Genomic DNA, 21,571 nt, shown 5'->3' with positions numbered 1-21,571 from the left:
GCTGTCACTGCACCCACACTGGAGAGCAGCGGGGCTGGGCTGGTTCCCCTACCTTCTCCTACTAGTCAAAACAAGCGTAATAAGGCTGCTGCCCCTTTAAGAAGCGTTGTGTGTCTGTGAGGCCCCCGCCGGCCAATGGGCTCCTAACTGAGCCCCGCGCGTGCGCCGGCTGAGAGCGGGGCCAATGAGCTGGCAGGATGGAGCCTTGCGTGCCTCACGTACACCCCATCTCTCCCGGCTGAGGAACCAATCAGCTGCCGAGCTGCGCAGTGAGCTCGGAAGCGGTCGTCGGCCGCACCCGGAGTGAGGGGATCAGTGGCGCAGCGGGAGGCCGGCGGGGATGGTTGGCCGAGAGAAGGAGCTCAAGATCCGCTTCATGCCGGGGCAATGCGAGCTGGTGGAGGTGAGCGGGGTGCCTTGGCGGTCCGAGCGCTGGGGCGGGGGTAGGGCGCGTAGAGCGGCCGGGGGGGCCTTAGGCAGTGGCGGGGGAGGATCGACCTGTCCCCTAGCAACCACTGGCGGGGGCTCTAGCCACCGTGACCGACTCGCCAGATCCCTCCCCCGCGGGCGGCACCTGCGGCCTGTTTCTAGTCCCCCTCCCCCCGATAGGCCATCACTCCGTAGAGCCATCGCCTTGCGTCGGCACCGCATCGGGCAAGCTCCCGGCTGGGTCGTGTGGCGCTGTCTACCCCCACCCCTAGCAGTGGGGCTCGGGGAGCGGGACAACTACCCCCTTGTGGCATGACTCTGACTGGAGACCTGGCTCCCAAGTAGCCTGCGCGCTCATCAGCGGGCCTGCCCAGCCCCACCCCAGCTCTCCAGGCCAGCCAGGGTCACCTAGTGCCCCAAACAAGCAGCCCACTGCACAATGAATCCCCTCGTCTTGAAATAAGTGTTCCTGCTGCCATGTCTGATGTAGCCCTACACCAAACATAGCCAGACAGCAGTGCTCATCAGTACTGCATTATAAACATCACTGGACATAAAGAAGGAAAACAAGTTTAATTAGATTTCTGGGCGGTAAGAGGTAGTTATTTATGAAACTGTTATCAGATAAACTGATGACAAGGTTCTTTCAGGTTCCTGTTCCTGGGGGAGTAATCTCTTTCTGCATTATCTAAAAGTATGTATTCCATTTACTTGAAGATAATGTTACATTTAGTGAGATCCATTACTACCACTTCTGTTGTATATGCTCTTTAATTTGATTTTAATAAATCAGGCGTGTGCCTCATCCAGATGTTCACCTCCGGGGGGGAACAATAGCACTCGTTTTGTGATGGTCCATCCTTTTTAAATTAAATAAATTAAATTAATGGAGATATCCTATCTCCTAGAACTGGAAGGGACCTTGAAAGATCATCGAGTCCAGCCCCCTGCCTTCACTAGCAGGACCAAATACTGATTTTGCCCCAGATCCCTAAGTGGCCCCCTCAAGGATTGAACTCACAACCCTGGGTTTAGCAGGCCAATGCTCAAACCACTGAGCTATCCCTCCCTACTGAGAAAGAAAGGGAGTCATTGTTCACAAGATATTTTCTGTATAACCACATCACCAATAACTTTGCAAACATCTAAAGGTAGACATGGCATACAAAAAGCTCTTGCCACTTGTACAAATGGCTCAGATTTTGTGTCAGAATTTTTTTTTTCTGAATAGTCTAAGGGCACCAGTTATATCATTTGAGTCCCCCGAACTTTGCTGGAGACATTGGCCTGGGATTAGAATTTAGAAATTCTGACTCCTAGTAACTTGCTAGGTAACTGTTGTGGTCATATCTTTTTCTTTAGCTTGAGAGAATTTACAAGCTTCATATACTTGAATGATCTGGGACCCGTCTACCTTTTTATTCCATCACAGCAGTGAAGAACCTAAGGAATGCTTTTACTTTGCAGAAGAATGTTTCCAGTGCAGGCTTCTTATTTGAATTTGCTGCTTTGGAAAATCCACCTGTGCCTATTTGGTCCTGTAGGTTTTCATTGATTGATGGAACATAGGTTAATGACTAATTTTCTCATAATTTTGTTTTATATTCATATTGTAGCAACGTTTTTACTACTGATTATAGGTGTCTTTGTCTTTAATATTTGCATTGTAGTTTTTAAATACTGTTAGAAGTGTTTTTCAAAATTTTGGTAAATAAATGAGATTAAATTTCCTTCTAATCCAGGGGTGGGCAAACTTTTTGGCCCGAGGGCCACATATGGGTAGGGAAATTGTATCCTGGGCCATGATTGTAGGGTTAGGGCAGGGGGGTGTGGTGTGCAGGAAGGGGCTCAGGGTAAGGGTGTGGGGTGCAGGAGGGGGCACAGGGCAGGGAGCTGGGGTGCAGAGTGTGGGAGGGGGCTCAGGGCAGGGGGTTGGGGTGCGGGCTCCAGTCTGGTGCCGCTTACCTCGAGCAGCTCTGAGGTGGCAGCGGCACGCAGTGGGGCTAAGGGGAGGCTCCCTGCCTGCCCTGGCCCCGCGCTGTTCCCGGAAGTGGCCGGCATTTCCGGCAGTGACTCCTGGGGATGGGGTGGGGCAGGCGGCTCCGCCCTGCCCTCGCCTGTGGGTACCAATCCTGAAGCTCCCATTGGCTGCGGTTCCCCGTTCCCAGCCAATGGGAGCTGCAGGGGGTGGTGCCTGCAGGCAAGGGCAGTGCACGGAGCCCTCTGTGCGCCCTCTCCCTTCCCCCCAGGGGCCTCAGGGACATGGTGCCGGCCGCTTCCGGGAGCGGCTTGGAGTCAGGGCAGGCAGGGAGCCTGCTTTAGCCCTGCTGCACCACAGGGCTGACAATCCCGCGGGCCAGATTGAAAGCCCTGATGGGCTAGATCCGGCCCGCTGGCCGTAGTTTGCCCTCCCCCGCTCTAGTCAAATGTTTAGATATGTTCACTTTTCAGTCTTTACAATTCAAATATATCAGTCTTTTAATCACTGTTACTCTTTTCTGAGTTCCCATTCATTTTTGTTGTTGAGGGTGTCCAAAGCTAACTGGATTATTCTGGGGATAGTCTTGATGGTGACTTCCCAGTTCTGATATTTATGTGCATAGTACAGCCCAAAACTGCATTGGTTGCCAATTCATAGCCAATTACTGTGTGTTGTCATCACTAAATTATATTAGCTTTGAAATTTAAAGGATTTTAACAGTTGGATTGCATCATTGTTGTCATGCTGTCAAGCTCATAACTCCTTATGTAGTCTAGATTTCATCTAAAATATTTTTATAACAGTTTCAAGGTGAAAGCTGAAACTTTCCACCTCTTTTGAAAACTCATACTCTTAAATTACATTCAAGTAGTGTCTACAGAGGAATGTTGTCTTTTAAAATATTCTGTTTCTCAGCTTTTTGTGTCATTGCATATTCATTCTTTTCTTTTTATCTGAAAGAGAGATCTCTGATTTAAAGTTCTTTTGATCTTATTTCAGCCTTTACTGTTAAATAACTCAGTTTAACATCCTAGTTTGTGCTTCAAAACTTCCTTTGCCTCTATCCTCAGTGAACACTGAACTTCTAGAAGAGTGAGACATATCTGTACAGTGCTTTATTCTACCACTCAAATAGTGGGTACAGTTGCAAATTAGCTGTTAATGGAACTTTTATATTCATATTTGGAAGTGTTTGAATGCAAGTGACTGCTTCTCAATTATAAAGAGTGCCTGGAAATCCTGGCAACAGTGAGGCTTCCTTGAACAGTAACTTGAATCTGTTAATTTGATAAAACTTGTGTGTAACGGAATGACACTCAAACCATTACAGACTACTCTTTATGTTGCTTTATATTTTTAACTTAAGTCGTATAGAGAGAAATCTTATCGGAAACCTTCATAGCCATAACTAGCTTTTTGGATGTATCCTCTAATCAGGCAGGACTACAGTAAAACTCAGGCCGACATTCAGCAGTCATGTCACAGTTTTAATATTAAAGTCAAAGTATCCACCCTCTTGTAATTTGATATAAAATGGGATTGGTAATTTTAACAAGCTCAAAAAAGAGTTAGCAGACCTGTGCAGTTTAAGTTACCTAGGCACAGCATTTGCCAGACATACCTTGAATATACACCTCTACCCCGATATAACGCGACCCAATATAACACAAATTCGGATATAACGTGGTAAAGCAGTGCTTCGGGGGGATGCTCACTCCAGCGGATCAAAGCAAGTTCGATATAATGTGGTTTCACCTATAACGTGATAAGATTTTTTTGGCTCCCGAAGACAGCGTTATATTGGGGTAGAGATGTATAATATTCACCCCTGCCCCTTTAGCTAGAGAAATGCAGGAGCAAACAGGAATCTTTTCTTACAGAAAGGGGAATGTGGAGCAAAACCAGGAGTTAGGATTTAAGCTTCCATATCTTCTGGTTTTAAAGGAAAATCTTCTGAATGGGTTCAGATAGGGTGTTGTCATTCTGAGTCTGCAGAAAGACCGCTCCAGTACCTCTGTAGCTGATTTCCCAAGGAACCTTAAAATCGACAAGACTTGTTACTTCCATTGGTTCTGTTCACCCTGTCAGTGCTGCTGCTGACACACAAAACCATGAACACCAGCAAAGGCAGCCACTGGATCTGCTTGCAGAGCAAACATTGTTGCTTCAGGGAGGCATTCAATAAAGAATCAATGCAATGCTTATTGTGGATGGGTTATGTATAGAGCTTGGAAAATCTGATCTATTTCATACTTAGAATAAATTTGTTCTGAAACTATGGCAGATGTCTGCTATCTGCTGGCAAGCTGAAAAGACCCATGATTGTTTATCCAAGGCTGTTTGAAATGGTTTCCTGGTCGTAAACTTGCTTACTCATTTGTGCAAGGTAGAGTAACAGAATACAAATTGCATCTACTTAAACTGTTAAAGATTATCATTTTGCTTAGATTTCATCTGATGTGTTCTCCGTTTCTAGTGCAAATTTAAATGAGCATCCAATTTTTGACTTGTAAATTAAGAATGATTCTCTAAAACATCATCCAGTTATTGGACTAAATTTAAGAATACTATATTTTTGCTTATAATTGTAGGGGAAGAGGCTCACAACCCCTATATTGAGGTTACTAGTCACTTTTCATTATTAAAGATTCTTGCACTCTCCATTTTGTATGTAATTTATATAAGTTTATCTGTAGGTAATCTTGTTAAGCACTGAAGTATGCTTTAGTATACCACATGGATATTTGGAGCAGGTTGAATAATCAAAGCATTTTTCTGATACATCTTGTTCAACTAAACATGAATTGTGTGAGTATTTTATTAATTATTTGCCTGAAATATTCAATTTACATCTCAATTCTGCAGTGAGTGTCTCATGGGAATACCTCTGCAGAATCCTTTTGTAGTGAGTGGGACTCTTCCTGGGTACAGAGGCTGCCCAGAAGGAGCTCATTGCAGGATTAGTTCACAACTTTTTCAACGAAACATTCAGAGCCAGATCTTCAGAAGCACTCATCACCCAGCAGTTCCTGTTGTGCAATGGAGCTACTGAATTATGAGCTCCCTTAAATATCTGACCCTTTGTTTTTGATATTTTTTCATTCTTTGTTCACCTCTGCTGAGACAAATAAGTTTATGAATGAAGCTTTGCAGTTCAGATCTCTGAAATGTGTATCTATATTTGCTGCTGTAACATTATCCTATGCTTTCAAGTATTTACATTTTACAAAGCTTTATAGGGCTCCATGTATCACTTAATCATTACATTTTTGAAAACAGTGAAGAAAGCAAACCTGAATGTTTTTCAGGAATAATATGATGACACTCATTCGCGCTGATTATGGTTTTGCATCCAAATAATAAAACATTAACTGAGACATTAAGTATAATGGAAAGAAATAAAAATGTGTGTTCTTTTTTCCCCCCCCCAGGAAGATGTTGATATTCCCAATAGACGTGTTCTGATTACAGGAGCTACTGGGCTTCTTGGCAGAGCTGTGTACAAAGAATTTAATGAAAACTATTGGCATGCAGTTGGCTGTGGATACAGTAGAGCTCGACCCAAATTTGAACGGATTAATCTTCTGAATTCTGTTGAGGTTCATGACATTATCCAGGATTTTCAGGTAAGATTACTGGAAGGCAAGAAGAAGCAGACAACTTGCCATATTGCACTGGAGACTATGTGTATCCTTCATTAAACAAATAAGTTTAAGGTGCCTTACACCATTTAGCTCATATGATCCCAGTGGCACTCTAAAATCCTCTGAGGTAGTAGTTTGGAAGAAGATAGCAGTTTTGTTGTTCCCCTAATTTGTACTCTGTGTTTGCGTAATATCCCTAGATACAAAATCAACAGCAAGTCAGTGTAAACACACACATTTGGTAGTTAAATAAAAAGCTGTTACATTTCTGTAATGATTTGTATGGAGACACTGCAATGTTACAATAAGGTTTCATTGCACTAAAGATACAGAATAATTATTTGTATACCTTGTTTCTCTCATGGCAGAAATCTCCTTGTAACAGTCAATGCTGTGTTTCACAAACTTCCAAGCTGTTTCACAGCTTCCAGGGAATAACTTTTTAAAATGCTTATTCTAGAATAAATAGGGACCTAGCCTAGAAAGAGTTATAAAGCTCTTGTGCCTGGTCTACACCTGCCAAGCAAATCATTTATGAACTCTGCATTAATACCATTTAAATCTAATTTGGTTAGCATTGTTTAATTACCATTGTGGATGATTGGGTATTGAGTCTAACCCATATCATCTTTAACACTCAGATGAGAACAAAACTCCTTGCTGTAAGATAGATATTATTGAGGGTCATGACTGCAAAATTACTGAATGAGATTCTTAGATATTTATTGTAAAATCTTAAGGCAGCTTTATTCTATTGCATTTCCAAAGGAAAGAGAACTCTTTGAGATTTCACAATAAATGATTGTTGTGGAGCAGTGCCACAATTAAATTATAATACTATTTAGTTTCTCTGTAGATGACAGACCTGGTTTCTATGTTGAGGGCACAATTGCTATTTTTTTATTTTGTTCCTCATTAAAATTGAGTCTTTAATTTTCAGCCTCATGTGATAGTGCATTGTGCTGCTGAGAGAAGACCAGATGTTGTAGAAAGTCAAGCAGATGCTGTTTCTCAGCTCAATGTGACTGCTTCAGGGAACTTAGCAAAAGAAGCAGGTAAAGAGACAATGAGATGGATTCATTTTTTTTGCCAGGATACTGCATTAATTTATACAGTGGCATAAGTATGCATAACACTTCACACTTAAACAGCCAAGATCCATCATTGCCTCAACAAGCTTTCTATCTAGCTTATTTAGGTGAAGACAACACATGTGTATGTGTGGAGGATTAGCAAGGTGACAAAGTGAGGGAATGAAGGGGTGAGAAGGCAAGGGGGATAGTATTCAATCTAGAACATGCATTTTTTTTCCATCCATGACTGTAGTTTCGTACTGAAAGTATGAATTATAGTGAATTTGAAATAAACAGAGTACAAATGTCTTTAGGTGCAATGAATAGCAATTTCCCCCTTTATCTCTAAAGGCTCATAGTAAGTTTTCTTTATTTTCCCCCCACACGTCTTTTATCTTAGCTGGAGTTGGAGCATTTCTGATCTACATTAGTACAGACTATGTGTTTGATGGAACAAATCCTCCGTATAAAGAGAGTGATGCACCAAATCCCCTAAATCTTTATGGTAAAACTAAATTAGAAGGAGAAAAGGCAGTCCTTGAAAATAATGAAGGTAAGAATACAATTTAAATACAATTGAAGTTTTTTTCTTCTCACTTTGTTACAGATGAGCTAATAGGTCATATTAAATTAATAAAATCATAGAATCTAGATTTGAAAAAGACCTATTGGAACATCTAATCTAACTTCCTGTCCCTGTGGGATTGTTTCCTCTTTCCTACCAGTGGAATCTAATTTTCTTTGCTGATGTTCCTGAACTCCGTAGCTGCCTTTGTATTATTTCTATTCTAATAGTGTTTGCAAAACCTCCCAATTTAGTATCATCTCTGAATTTTATTAAGATGCTGTTTGCTCCCTCTTCTGGATTGGTAATAAAGGTAAGACTGGACCCAACACTAGACACCTTCCCCAACTCAGTACTTTGCTGTGTTTCATAACCCTTTGGTTATGGTCTTTCAGTCAGTAATCAGTCTGTGGCAGTATTCCTATGTAAGCAGATTTAAGTTGATTTTGAGTAAGATACCATAATACACCGAATCAATTGTTTTACTAAAATCCAAATAGTACATGGATCACTCTTTCAACTATTAAGTTTGTAATTCTATAATAAAAGAAACCAATCAAGTTTGTGTTGCAAGATATTTATATATTTGTATTGTGAATACTTCTATTTACAATTAGGTTTTTAGTGGCTTTTCTTATATTTTTGTTTTTGTTTGTTTGAAGCAGTGCAAGATCACTTTGCTTCCTTTTAAAAAAACAAAAAAACCCAACAACCCAAAATGGTTCTTTGTTCTTTCTTCACTGTCTCAGTTTTGATAACCTTTAAAAACTGAGAGTGTCAAAGCAAATGGTAATTCCCTTGCTACCTTACGCCTTGGCTACACTTGCAGATGTACAGCGCTGTGAGTTAAACCTGACTTCGTGCAGCTGAGTAGGGAAAGCGCTGCAGTCTGTCCACACTGACAGCTGCCCAGCGCACTGTCGTGGCTACATTTGCGGCAATTGCAGCGCTATTGGGAGCGGTACATTATGGGCAGCTATCCCACAGAGCACCTTTTCCCATTCTGGCGCCGTGGGTTGTGGGAAGGGGGCGTGGGTGCGGGGGATTTTGGGTCCTGTCCCAATGCCCCGTGATGCATCGCTTCGCATCCCAGAAATCCCATTGTTTCCGTCCACCTTTGGCGCCATCTTTCAACGGTTTCTGTGCAGCGTGATCTGTCTGCGGGAAATTGAGTCCGAACTGCTGAGGCGTATGCTGACGAGTCTCGCCAGCACTTCATGTTTGGCTGTCGAACTATTCCTTAAGATCCAAAGTGACAGTGAGAGTGAGGGTGAGGAGTCTGACGATGCTATCGAGCCGCGTAACGCGTACGCCACGAAATTGCTTGTGCATTCATGGACATGCTCAGCACCGTGGAATGCCGCTTTTGGGCTCGGGAAACAAGTACCGAGTGGTGGGATCACATCGTCATGGAAGTCTGGGATGACGAGCAGTGGCTGCAGAACTTTCAGATGAGAAAAGCCACTTTCATGGGACTGTGTGAGGAGCTTGCCCCCACCCTGCGGCGCAAGGACACGAGATTGAGAGCTGCCCTGCCAGTGGAGAAGCGGGTGGCTATTGCAATCTGAAAGCTGGCAACTCCAGACAGCTACCGGTCGGTCGCAAACCAGTTTGGAGTGGGAAAGTCGACCGTTGGAATCGTGTTGATGCAAGTTTGCAAGGCCATTAATCGCATCCTACTCAGAAGAACTGGGACTCTGGGTAACGTGCAGGACATTGTGGATGGCTTTGCACAAATGGGTTTCCCTAACTGTGGAGGGGCGATAGATGGGACGCACATTCCTATTCTGGCACCACCCCACCTAGGATCCGAGTACGTTAATCGGAAGGGGTATTTCTCTATGGTTCTCCAGGCGCTTGTGGATCACCGTGGGCGTTTCATTGACATTAACACAGGCTGGCCCAGAAAGGTGCATGATGCACGCATCTTTCGGAACACTTGGCTGTTCAGGAAGATGCAGGCCGGGATTTTTTTCCCAGAGCGGAAGATCACGGTAGGGGAAGTTGAAATGCCCATTGTGATCCTTGGAGATCCCGCTTACCCGTTAATGCCGTGGCTCATGAAACCCTACACAGGGAGCCTTGACAGCAGCAAGGAATGGTTCAACTACAGGCTGAGCCGGTGCCGAATGACCGTGGAGTGTGCCTTTGGCCGTTTAAAGGGCCGCTGGCGATCTCTGTATGGGAAGCTGGACTTGGCCGAAAACAGCATCCCCGCAGTTATATCCGCGTGCTGTGCCCTCCATAATAATTGTGAAGGGAAGGGTGAAAGCTTCACTCAGGCATGGACCTCCGAGGTTCAACACCTGGAGGCTGAATTTGCACAGCCAGAGAGCAGAGCTATTACAGGGGCCCAGCGCGGGGCTGCAAGGATTAGGGATGCCTTGAGGGAGCAATTTGAGGCTGAAAACCAGCAGTGATATCTGGTGCCCTGCACGGGAGTGAAGTGCAGTAGTTCCAATCTTTAGGAATCAGTGTTTGCTAAGCAGACAATCAGACTTGCAGTGCCTGTTTATTTCCTGTGCTAAGGAGTCTTTTACTTTATGCAATAATAAAGAATGTTTTCAAAGCCAAAGAATCCATTTATTGAAAAGAAACAAGGGGGTGGAGTGGGGAACTGTACAATCACAGTTTCGTGTATGTCCTGTCTGGTGTGCTGTGCAGTGAGTGCTGCACTTCAGGACAGCTATACTGCATGGTGATGGGGGTTGAGTGCAGAGGGTAAGGGTCGTGGTTTTCAGGGCTGGGTGGTGAAGATACTGGTGTTGGAGGCAGTGGGTGACGTGAAGAACACGGAAGTTGGGGAAAGTGGGTTGGAGGTGACAGTGGAGCACAACAGAAAGAGTTTTGGGACAAGGGCTGTGGGGGGGGGGTTGGCGTTCGCGGTACTGCTCCTCTTTCTGCATGGCTACCAGCTCCTGGATAGTATCTGCTTGGCGCTCCAGGATGCTTATGAGCCTATCAGTGCTTTGCTGCCGGTGCACGGTGCTTTGCCGCAGGTGCGCTGCGTTTTCCTGGCGGATCCTGCTTTCTCTCTCCCTCCAGTCCTGTGCTTTCTCATTCTCTTTAATAGATTGCTGCATCACTTCTTGCAGCATGTCTTCTTTGCTTTTTCGCGGTCTCTTCCTGAGTCTTTGCAGTCTCTGAGCAGGCGATAAGAGGGACGGCTGAGGTCTCAAGGTTGATTCAGCTGTATAGGCAAAATGCAACATTTAACAGAGGCAGCATTGTTTATACCAGACAGAGTAATGATTTCCCCCGCACTTAAGGAGTAGAAAACACACAGGGTCTACACAATAGCATAATTTTCCCGTCCAAAACAGAGCACACACGGGAGCCTCAAAATGGTGAGTAAGGGGGGACTGATTGTTTCAGGGCTGCACTGTCCTCTGGGTTTCTGTGCCTTGGGGAGAGCCAGCAGCTTCAGGGGGCACCTACACTGAACACTGTCCCAACATTTTCCACAGGAGTTCGTCCTGGACGATATCTCGCTGCTGAGGGTGACCTGGGAAGCAAGGGAGGGTCTTCTACTGCAATGCGGCTTCCGCCCTGGCCCATATGCAGCTTGCCTGTGTGCAGCAATGGTCCCCCCCACCCCTCGCGGCACAGTGGCGCGGACACGTTAGCCTGGCTGGGACAAGGACCACGGTGGCTCTCCCGTTAAACCTGCGCAAGCGCATTGCACACGTTCTGGATGAGACATTCGAGGAGATTACCGAGGCCGATTACCGTGATGTGGTAAACCACATCAATGCACTATTCCGCATCTAGGCATGCATGCCTAACCCTCCTCTCCCAAAGAGCCCGCACCGAAAAAATTCCTTCCCGAAAAAAAACCCCGCTTACTGGGAACCTGCTCTTCTGTTTGTCCTCCACCAAGTACCGGCCGCTGTGACTGGCTACCTTCCTCCTGGCTCGAGAAGAGCTCCTGGCTGCATGGCTCCAGGGATTCTGGGGTGTCTCCGTCCGGCCCACCACCATCACTCCCGTTTTCCTCCTCCTCGCACACCGGCTCTGAAGTGTCCATGGTGGTGCTCGGAGTGGAGGTGGGGTTAACCCCAAGTATCGCATCCAGCTCTGTGTAGAATCGGCAGGTTGTGGGGGGAGCACCCGAGCGGCCGTTTGTGTTGCAGGCTTTGCGGTAGGCACTCCGCAGCTCCTTCACTTTAATCCTGCACTGCAGGGCGTCCCGGTCATGTCCCCTTTCCATCATGTCCTTTGATACCTTCCCGAAGGTATCATAATTCCTACGGCTGGAGCGCAGCTGGGACTGTACAGCTTCCTCCCCCCAAACACTGATGAGGTCCGGCAACTTGCCATTGCTCCATGCTGGGGCTCGCTTGGCGCGTGGAGGCATGGTCACCTGGAAAGATTCGCTGATAGCACTCCACACCACGCCGGGCTGAGCAAACAGGAAGGGGATTTTTAAAATTCCCGGGGAATGTAAAGGGTTGGTCACATGGTTGGTTACCTGAGGGTAGGGCAGTAGAGTTTGAACTGATGACCAGAGTGGCTAGAACAGGCATTGTGGGATACTGCCGAATAATTCTGGAGGCCATTCACAGCGCATTGGGTGGCCACACTGGCGCTGCAGCGGCAGCGCAATACTCGCTATTCCTCTCGGGGACGTGGAGTACATGCAGCGCTGCAACCACGGAGATACAGCGCTGCAAATGCCTTGCCAGTGTGGACGGGGAGTGAGTTACAGCGCTGGGGGAGCCTTTATAGCGCTGTAACTCGCAAGTGTAGCCAAGGCCTTAGGGAGTATATCATCCAGGCAGCAGTCTTGTATATAGTCACGCTTTGCAAGTGTTCGTTAATGAAAAAATTTCTTATACTGTCTCAGCAACTTATATGATGATCTTCACTTCCTAATTGCCTAAATTTACATATTTTCTTTGATGATGATTTTTTTTAAAAGTAGCCACTTGAGTTAATTTAATTCCCTCTGTTTACTAATTTCTCACTTTCTCTGTAATATTGTCCCCCATCCCCTCCTACTCCCCACCATGGTTCCCTTGTGAGATGCCTTTTTTCCCCCCCTCTCATTCTTTTTATGTTGTCCTTATCTTTTCTCTGCAAGTCTTGGGTATTCACCTTTAGGTGTCTCTCCCTGTCCATTAACAGTACAGCTCACTGGCATTATAAACACTTTGAATACAAGTATTAACTATATAAATGTCTGCTTTATACGAAAAGGAATAATGTCTTTTGGTGTAATTTTAGCAACTCTAATTTACTGTATATAAATGTTCTCAGTTCTATATGAAATTTGGAAACTTCATATTGACTAAAAATGAGATGACAGCAGACTGTACACAATCACAGTTAATACTGGTTTTCTTTTAGGAGTGTGAATATATGTAATGTTTACCAAATGTCTAAAACAATTTTTATTCACATTCTGTAATTCTGAAATTCTCTTGGTTATTCTCAAGGGTTCATTAGGTCCTAGCTATTCATAGTTTCCTTTTAACACTTTAAAAAAATATATTTTTCCTCTTTAGGTGCTGCAGTGCTCAGAATTCCTATCTTATATGGGGAAGTAGAAAATCTGGAAGAGAGTGCTGTGACTGTTATGTTTGATAAAGTGCAGTTCAGTAACAAATCAGCCAATATGGACCATTGGCAACAGAGATTTCCCACCAACATCAAGGATGTAGCCTGTGTTTGCCGGCAGCTATCAGAGAAGAGAATGTTGGTGAGAATTTTTGTTTTTTAATTTTCCCCTCCCTGCTGTGGTACAGTTCAGTATCAAATTGAAGGCTCTGGTTCTAATTTTCAGTGCACTGGGCTGATCCTCTGCTACTTCAATAACCGCTTCTCTATCCATGACCCTCCATGAGTGTTGTGCTACTTGGGAAATGATGAAATTGTAAGTTGCAAGGATGAGAGTGGGAGAGCAGGACACACAGCTTTCTTAGCTGTTTGCGCACAAGAAATTATAATGACCATGAATCTTGCTGTCTCCAGGACTAAAAATGCAAGTCATCAGTTCATCACTGTAGTATTTCTACAATAAATTGTACAAAAAAACACAAAGGAAAGAAAATTTAAGATCAACATTGATTAGACTTCATGGTGGACACAGTTCTTTAAGATGCTCATGCAATGGTGCTGAGTGTGGTATAAAAAATACTTGATGGAGCTGCAGAGAGACAGAAGGGGGTGGATATTGATAGGTCGGGGTTTCAGAGAAACTAAATGCTCCAATTTCTCTGAAATGGAGCATGAGCTCTCTACCATCTTGTACATTCTTATACAATCCTCATTAAGCCGCCACTACAGAGCTCTTCCAGCTGAGCTGTCAGAGTAGGACCATGGAGGAGGTATTCATATGTGCAGCTAACCCTGGTAATAACATTTAGCTGCTGTAGACAGACTCCAACTGAGAAGGTAAGAAGGCCAAAGAGAAGCCTGGGGAAGCACTCCCCTGTAACAAGTTTCAAACATGCTGGGCCCAGGAGTGCATTTTGGGCCTCAAAATCCAGGAAGCATTAACTGAATTTTCTCTAATAATCCCAATTTCAAACAAACACAGTTCAGGGGAAATAAGGGCTTAGAGGGCTAGCCAGGAGGCAGTAGCTCCCAGTTTAAGAGGGAGCAGCCCAGAATCTTTATGCAGAGTGCACACTCCAGAGTTGTGCAGGCTCGTTCAGTTAATCTGTCCATTTAGCGCACTTCTAGACTGTACATATTCAATGGATGGTTTTCAAACTCTCATAGTTCTGCAAAACCAAAATAAGTTGGTTTCTCTCTCCCCCAACCCCCCTCCCAAACCTGGCAGAAGTACAGCTCTCCAGAGAGCTACTTACATGTCCAAGAGCCATCTTTCAACCTTTAGCTGTTTCTAACTATCCCAGTCCCATCACTCTTCTAAAAACTGCAGTTAGAATTTTTTAAAATGGTAAGTGTATTTTTCCAGTTTAACTCAAAACTGGCAGGCATAATTTCCCCAAAAAAACTATTGATAGGAACCATGCATGGAAAAATTCATGTTGAAATGCAAAATTGTAACTTTTCAGCTGCAAACATGTGGAAACGCTAAACTGAAATTGTCTTGCAATATTAGCTTTGGCAGTCACTACCCAGAAATCGCTGTGTGTGAGGTGACAGGTAAATTGACTCAAAGTGTGGTATTCTGCACAGCCAGCCATATTATGTGGACAGGATTGGACTTGTCAACACCTATATATATAAAAAGTTATGCCTTTGTTCAGTCTGAGTACTTCTACATTGCCTCATTTGATGTGAGGGAGAAGAGGGTTCATGGTGTCTGTCACACTTGCATTATTTGAATTTTGATAAATGATTGGCTTAGAATGGATTTTTCTATACATTTAACCTTTTCTGTCATGTGTCATCTTTAAGAGCGCATTCAATTCATGCACAGTTGAGTCAAGCGTATTCTGCATCTCTGAAAAGTCAGGCCAAATATGTGTAGTATCAGGACTGTGCCCGTCCCACTGATAGCTTTATAAAGGCTACATTTTTCACTTCCCAAACATCTTCTCAGTCTCTACTCTGGAAATATATATTCATTCCAGAAATATTTAAATTAATTACTAACTTGTTTTTCAGGATGGCATCATCTTGTTTGAATGTCAGCCTGTACATTCTGTTTCTGTAAAAGAGCCAGCCTGACCCTTCATCTGTGCTTGTTTCTTTCTAGGATCCATCAATAAAAGGAACATTCCACTGGTCTGGTAATGAACAGATGACCAAGTATGAAATGGCCTGTGCTATAGCAGATGCTTTCAACCTTCCCAGCAGCCACTTGAGACCAGTAAGTAATGTTGAGGCTATACAAAAGTATAGAAATTGCTGAATGCTTTCATTTGAGCCACTTTCTTGTACTGAAAATACAAGTGAGCCACTTCTCCTGATAGTATGAACAATGACATCTTAGTATTGCATTAGGAAGAGTCCCCAAAATCCTCAGTATAGTATGATGTATTGCCAACAACATAGTCAGATATCTTCTACTGCAAGGAAATGACAGCTGCTAGGTTAACTGGATTCTGATTTCCTATAACAGATGTATTGTTTCAATCAGAAATCAACTTACCCATAAGTACATTATATTCTTATAGAAATGTGCAAGTCTAGTGTATAAAATACTTCTAGGATACAGCTGGCTAACGCAGAGTCTTTTGATATTTTTAAAGTAAATAATAACCAAATAGCCAGCTACTTAATTAGCAGTCATAGATTTAATTTAGCATACCTTAGTTTCGCAGACTACTTTTTGTAAACTGAGCAATTTCTCTTAGTAATCAATGACGTTGTAACTAATTTTTGCCTCTTAGTCTTCCTTTAATGAAAAAATCTCTCTTCAAATTAAGATACAGTAAATTTTGTAATCTCCTTTGTATTGTCGTAATGTTTAAGTTACTATTATTTCTTTTCAAATTCCATTCTCTGAATAGGTCTTCATTGTTGAGAAATATCCATGGATATTTAGAATGGTGGATTTAAAAACGTATAACCTTTGAGTTTATGTAAATTTAAACTAAACAGGAAGAAATTTGAGGAAAAGGGGCAAGTTGAAAATGCTTAGCACCTCGGGATCAGACTTGTTTAAAAAAAAAATTTACTACATATGTTAGTAGTGAGATGCTGTTAACGTCTAGGGTTTATATTTAAAGGTAAAGTGAGACTTATTAGCTCACAAGTTCAGGGATTCTTAATTAGTAAAGTTAGTACTGAAATGTGACATGGAAGAAAGACACCTTACACTCAAAAAACTAGGTTGGTCTGAGATCATATATTTAACAGCCTTTACTGTTGGTGGATGAAGCAGGTCTCTAAAGCATTTTTCATCCCATGAATATGCACTTCTCATCTGTTATCCACATCTGCTGATTTCCTGGCCGTTGTCAGAGGAGTGGGGATAAGATATGGAAGAGAGGAGACAATGATGTGAAAAAACATTAAATGGCTCACTCTTTACCAGTTCAGACAGGTCTGATGCATTTTGTAGCTGTCTAACTGAAGGGGAACTCTTCCACGTGTCATAAAGAGGATTCACACAAGGAGTACAAGTAAAATGGGATTTTCTGTAGGGTGGTTAATACACACCATCCCTAAACGCTCTACAAAATGAAAATTTGTCTCCCTAGCCTTTCATTGTTCAAAAATTTTAGGTAAGTGAAAAAATGGATTTTAATTTGAGATAAAGTCTGAGATGGAGAGAAAGGAAGGGCATTTCAGGTGGCAGGAACTCCTTATGTAGGCTCTCTCCTGAAGGGAACAAACGTATTGAAAGCAACAAATGATAGTGTGCACTCATTCTTATTTAGAAGCCTCCATTTTTAACTGTATATAGTGTTTCTTTTTTTAAAAAAGATTACTGATAGCCCAGTGGTTGGTGCTCTTCGTCCGAGGAATGCTCAGCTCGACTGCTCCAAGCTAGAGATGCTGGGAATAGGACAACGAACGCCGTTTCGAGTTGGGATCAGAGAATCACTTTGGCCTTTCCTTGTTGACAAGAGATGGAGACAGACTGTCTTCCATTAATTTGTAAACTTTTTAATGAAAGTATGGTATGTGGCACTTTTTTAAAAAAGGAAAAAATAGTTTTGTATGAGTGTTCTTAAAAATTGTGACACTTATGAGCTTTCATTGAATCAGGTAAAAATATGGTCTTGCACTAGTGAAATTGTTAGCCTAAAAAGCTCAGTGGCAAAAAATGAACCTTGTTTAAAGTGTTTTGTTTTTCCTTCTATTTGTAATGGTCTAACCTAATATCTGATCCTAGTGAATTATGGTTCTTAGTCTTCAGTAACATTTGATGCTAAGTATGAAACAGGTCAGCTGGAGACTTCCTTTGGCTGGAATATACTGTTGATGCTTAGGGTCTTTGCTATATGTACAATATTTCCTTTGAAGGACCTGGCCAGTTTCTTTATCACCAAAAAAGATTCCACTTTTTAAATTTTAAAGTTATTGTACTAATGTGGGTTAAAGCGAGAATCATTGAGGTTTAATGTTCATTTGCTTTGAGCTTGGATCAAAATGTTTAAAAGAATGTGAAACTTTATTTTTGCAATTACTGAGTGTAGTTTTTATGCTTGAGATATATTTTCACAATGTTATATATCTTGGAACTCCTGCAGCTTCATATATTTGTTCATTGTATGCATTTGTCTCTTTTTAAAGGTGACCTGCCAAGTGTAGGGAGGGGAAGAAGAGAGGGAAATGGGCTTGGCCCCTCCTTTGCTTTGTGTAAAGGCTTGAAGTGTATATTCATTTTCCTGTTTGTTTGTTATACTAGAAACTCGGATCCCATATAGGCTGGAACACTGTGTGGTAGGAGAAGTAGTAAAACAAGGGCATCAAAAAGAGTAAAAGTGAAAACTGAACAATTGAGGGGAAGAAAGTCAAAAACTTGACTACAACAACGTAGTTTCCCCTGTGAAAACTCCTGAGGTAGACACATACACTGATGCGGAAAGTGTCTTACTGGTGTAATGCCTACATTAAGGGTTTGCTCAGTAACTACAACAGTGTAAGCTCCCTAACGCAAACAAGTCTTAGACTATTCAAAACTTTGTTCTTAACACCTATTTGAATTCAGTGCCCAATTAACATTTCCGAGAATTGATGTATACTAATGTCCTTGTTTAAAGATTCAAACTACCAGTAAGATCTTGATGCTTACAATATGCCTGTTCTGAGATCTTCCAGAGAGACCACAGAAAACTGGATTTGATATTCTAGATTTGAGGCAAAAATAAATAGAAAAAACCTGGAAACCCTTCAGGCCTTTATGGATCAAAAAGGCGGAAGATCACCAGTTTAAAAAATCTTTTACAGGCCAACTTTAAAATCAGTCCCTCTAATTCTTTCTCTGACATGAGTTAAGAGTTTATGATAAACTTGTTTGTTTTAGTCTGAAGTCCTGATATGTACACAGTAAGTTATATCTTGAAAATGACAATAAATATATGTTGCTGGCATCAGCGTCAGTGGTTGATTCAAGAATTTTTTCTAAATCTTAATTAGGTACAACCAGCTTCACAATGTTCATATGTCCTGGAGGAAATAACGATAAAATCATGTTGATGTACTTCAAGTAAATTTAACTCCCCAGTCATGGGCTAGAGAAATGTTTCTCAACTGATGGGCTACAGCCCACAAGGGAGGGGTGGAGTGCTACGTTTCCTGCAAGCTGGGCAGCTGCGTAATAGCCTTTTTAGTGCCGCTCAGGGAACCGCCCGGGAACCACCCGGCCCCAACCTAGCCTGGCCCCAAGCTGCTGGGGCGGCCCAGACCCAGCCACAGTGCCCCCTCCCTTGGGCCAGATCTGCCGGGGCCGGGAGAGGGGTCCTGTTCTGCAGCCCCAGCCCCGCAACTGCTGCGGTGGGGAGAGGTGCCTCTCTCCCTCAGCCCAGGTGCTGCTGTGGGAGGAGAGAGCTGGGGGGAGTCCTCTCTTCCCACCGGAGCACCCTCCTGCACCCCAAACTGCTCATCCCCGGCCCCTCCCCAGAGCCCGCCCCCTCCAGTGGGAGCCCTAACCCCCTTCACCGTCATGGTCCAGCAAGAGCACCCACTTTATGTCCCAGCTCCTCAGTCATCACCTCTCTTGGGCTGAGACCCATATCTGCATCTACACTTTGCTTTCTCTTTAGAGGCTATAAACAGCATAATTGCCCACAGTTATAAGTTACCACATAGCTTTTTCTAAGCAAGCATATTTACTATTGAGTTGAAAGCCTTAAATAGAAAATATTAAAACAATAAAAGAACCTACAGAGATCACACCTCCAGCAAGGGTTCTGGGTGGTGATGAGTCCTTCAAGTCGACAGAGGCATTTTTCTGTGGTTATGAGTTCATAACAGCTGTTAGCTCAGAACAAGCACCCATCCTGCGCATATCTGCCTGCTTCTTTCTACTGCTTGGGCCTCTGAGCTTGTCCTCCTGCAACAGGTGATCAGCAGACATTGGTTCTCTTTTTAGGGTGTAATTTCAAAAGGCTGTTTTTTTGGCACATTGCATTTATCTAGAGACTTCCTAGGAAACCCACTTAATTTTGTGTCTAAAAGTTTCTTTCATGTCTGAGACATTATTTAAATAGTTCTTTGAAGCTCAGAACACTTCCAGGGGTTTACCTTGGTCATGTTTCCTTTTTAGAGAAGTTACATATACCTCCACAATAATACATAAACTGTGCATTGTTAATAGAACGGACTCCACTGCTACTAAACTTTAATTCAGTAAGGTTTTTCAAAGGTATTGCAGGATGTTGCAATATTCGTCAGAGGATTCTGAAAGGCAATAAGAAGCTTATGAAGCTTTGAAAATTTTACTACAATCCAGTGCAAAGACTGTCACTCCTTGTATATTCTTACCCTTCAGTCAAGCATTTTGTCAGCCTGTGATGGAGCGGCTGCCCCTCACTGGCAGAAAAGGGGTTAAAAGCAGCCGTAGGGAGGCTGCGCTGGAAGCACTCAATTTGAAAGGGGCTGAGAGGAATAGCCAATCATGGCCTGGCTGGCTAATACAAGAAGGGCTGCAGGGCAGAGCAAAGTTCAGTAGCTGACTGGAGGTTGAGGGGAGAAGACCAGGCTCCTAGCGGAAGGAAGGTGTGCCATCACCCTGGGCAGAGCAGTGCTGCCAGCAAGGACCAGGGGAGCTAGAGAGAGAACTCCTGGCTGAGGTCTTGAGGTAAGGGCGAAGAGGTGCTGGGGGCCACGGGAAGTGGCCCAGGGAAAAATATGGAGAAGTTGGAGGGGACACAGCACATGGTTGCCATCTACAGGATCCCTGGGTTGGGACCCGGATTAGTGGGCCGGATTAGTTCCCCACTGAGGAAGTAGTTCAACAACTTGCTGAGATTGCCACTAAGGGTATGGCTACACTTGCAGATGTACTGCACTGTGAGTTAAACCTGCCTTCGTACAGCTGAGTAGGGAAAGCGCTGCAGTCTGTCCACACTGACAGCTGACAGCGCACTGTCGTGGCCACATTTGCTGCACTTGCAGCGGCATTGGGAGCAGTGCATTATGGGCAGCTATCCCACAGCGATCCCACAGAGCACCTCTTCCCATTCTGGCGCCGTGGGTTGTGGGAAGGAGGCGGGGGGTGCGGGGCATTCTGGGTCCTGTCCCAACGCCCCGTGATGCATTGCTTCGCATCCCAGCAATCCCTGTGTTTCCGTCCACATTTGGTGCCATCTTTCAACGGTTTCTGTGCAGCGCGATCTGTGTTCCATTTCGGTCTGTGGGAAATGGAGCCCGAATTACTGAGGAGTATTCTGATGAGTCTTGCCAGCACGCCACGTTTGGCAGTCGAGCTATTCCTTAAGATCCAAAGTGACAGTGAGGAGTCCAACGATGATATCGAGTCGCGTAACGTGTACAACACGAAATTGCTTGTGCATTCATGGACATGCTCAGCACCGTGGAACGCCGCTTTTGGGCTCGGGAAACAAGCACTGAGTGGTGGGATCACATTGTCATACAAGTCTGGGATGACTAGCAGTGGCTGCAGAACTTTCGGATGAGAAAAGCCACTTTCATGGGACTGTGTGAGGAGCTCACCCCCACCCTGCAGCGCAAGGACACGAGATTGAGAGCTGCCCTGCCGGTGGAGAAGCGGGTGGCTATTGCAATCTGGAAGCTGGCAACTCCAGACAGCTACTGATCGGTCGCGAACCAGTTTGGAGTGGGAAAGTCGACCGTTGGAATCGTGTTGATGCAAGTTTGCAGGGCCATTAATCGCATCCTACTCAGAAGAACCGTGACTCCGGGTAACGTGCAGGACATTGTGGATGGCTTTGCACAAATGGGTTTCCCTAACTGTGGAGGGGCAATAGATGGGACGCATATTCCTATTCTGGCACCACCCCACCTAGTATCAGAGTAAGTTAATCGG

The 21,571-nt window shown here is 44.0% G+C and overlaps 1 protein-coding gene across 1 annotated transcript; it reads left to right on the top strand.

Moving 5' to 3' along the window:
- The first annotated feature begins 262 nt into the window (after nt 1–262).
- MAT2B (methionine adenosyltransferase 2 non-catalytic beta subunit) lies at nt 263–18,657 on the top strand. The gene is made up of 7 exons (XM_065408959.1): nt 263–403; nt 5,842–6,036; nt 6,995–7,109; nt 7,528–7,680; nt 13,200–13,393; nt 15,365–15,478; nt 17,041–18,657. Exons 1-7 carry the CDS (start codon nt 341–343, stop codon nt 17,209–17,211), a joined length of 1,005 nt encoding a protein of 334 aa, XP_065265031.1. The 5' UTR covers nt 263–340; the 3' UTR covers nt 17,212–18,657.
- Nucleotides 18,658–21,571: the final 2,914 nt, after the last annotated feature.

This window comes from Emys orbicularis, chromosome 8, assembly GCF_028017835.1.
Source record: "Emys orbicularis isolate rEmyOrb1 chromosome 8, rEmyOrb1.hap1, whole genome shotgun sequence".
Taxonomy (NCBI): domain Eukaryota; kingdom Metazoa; phylum Chordata; order Testudines; family Emydidae; genus Emys; species Emys orbicularis.
This window is presented reverse-complemented; position numbering and strand designations above follow the sequence as displayed.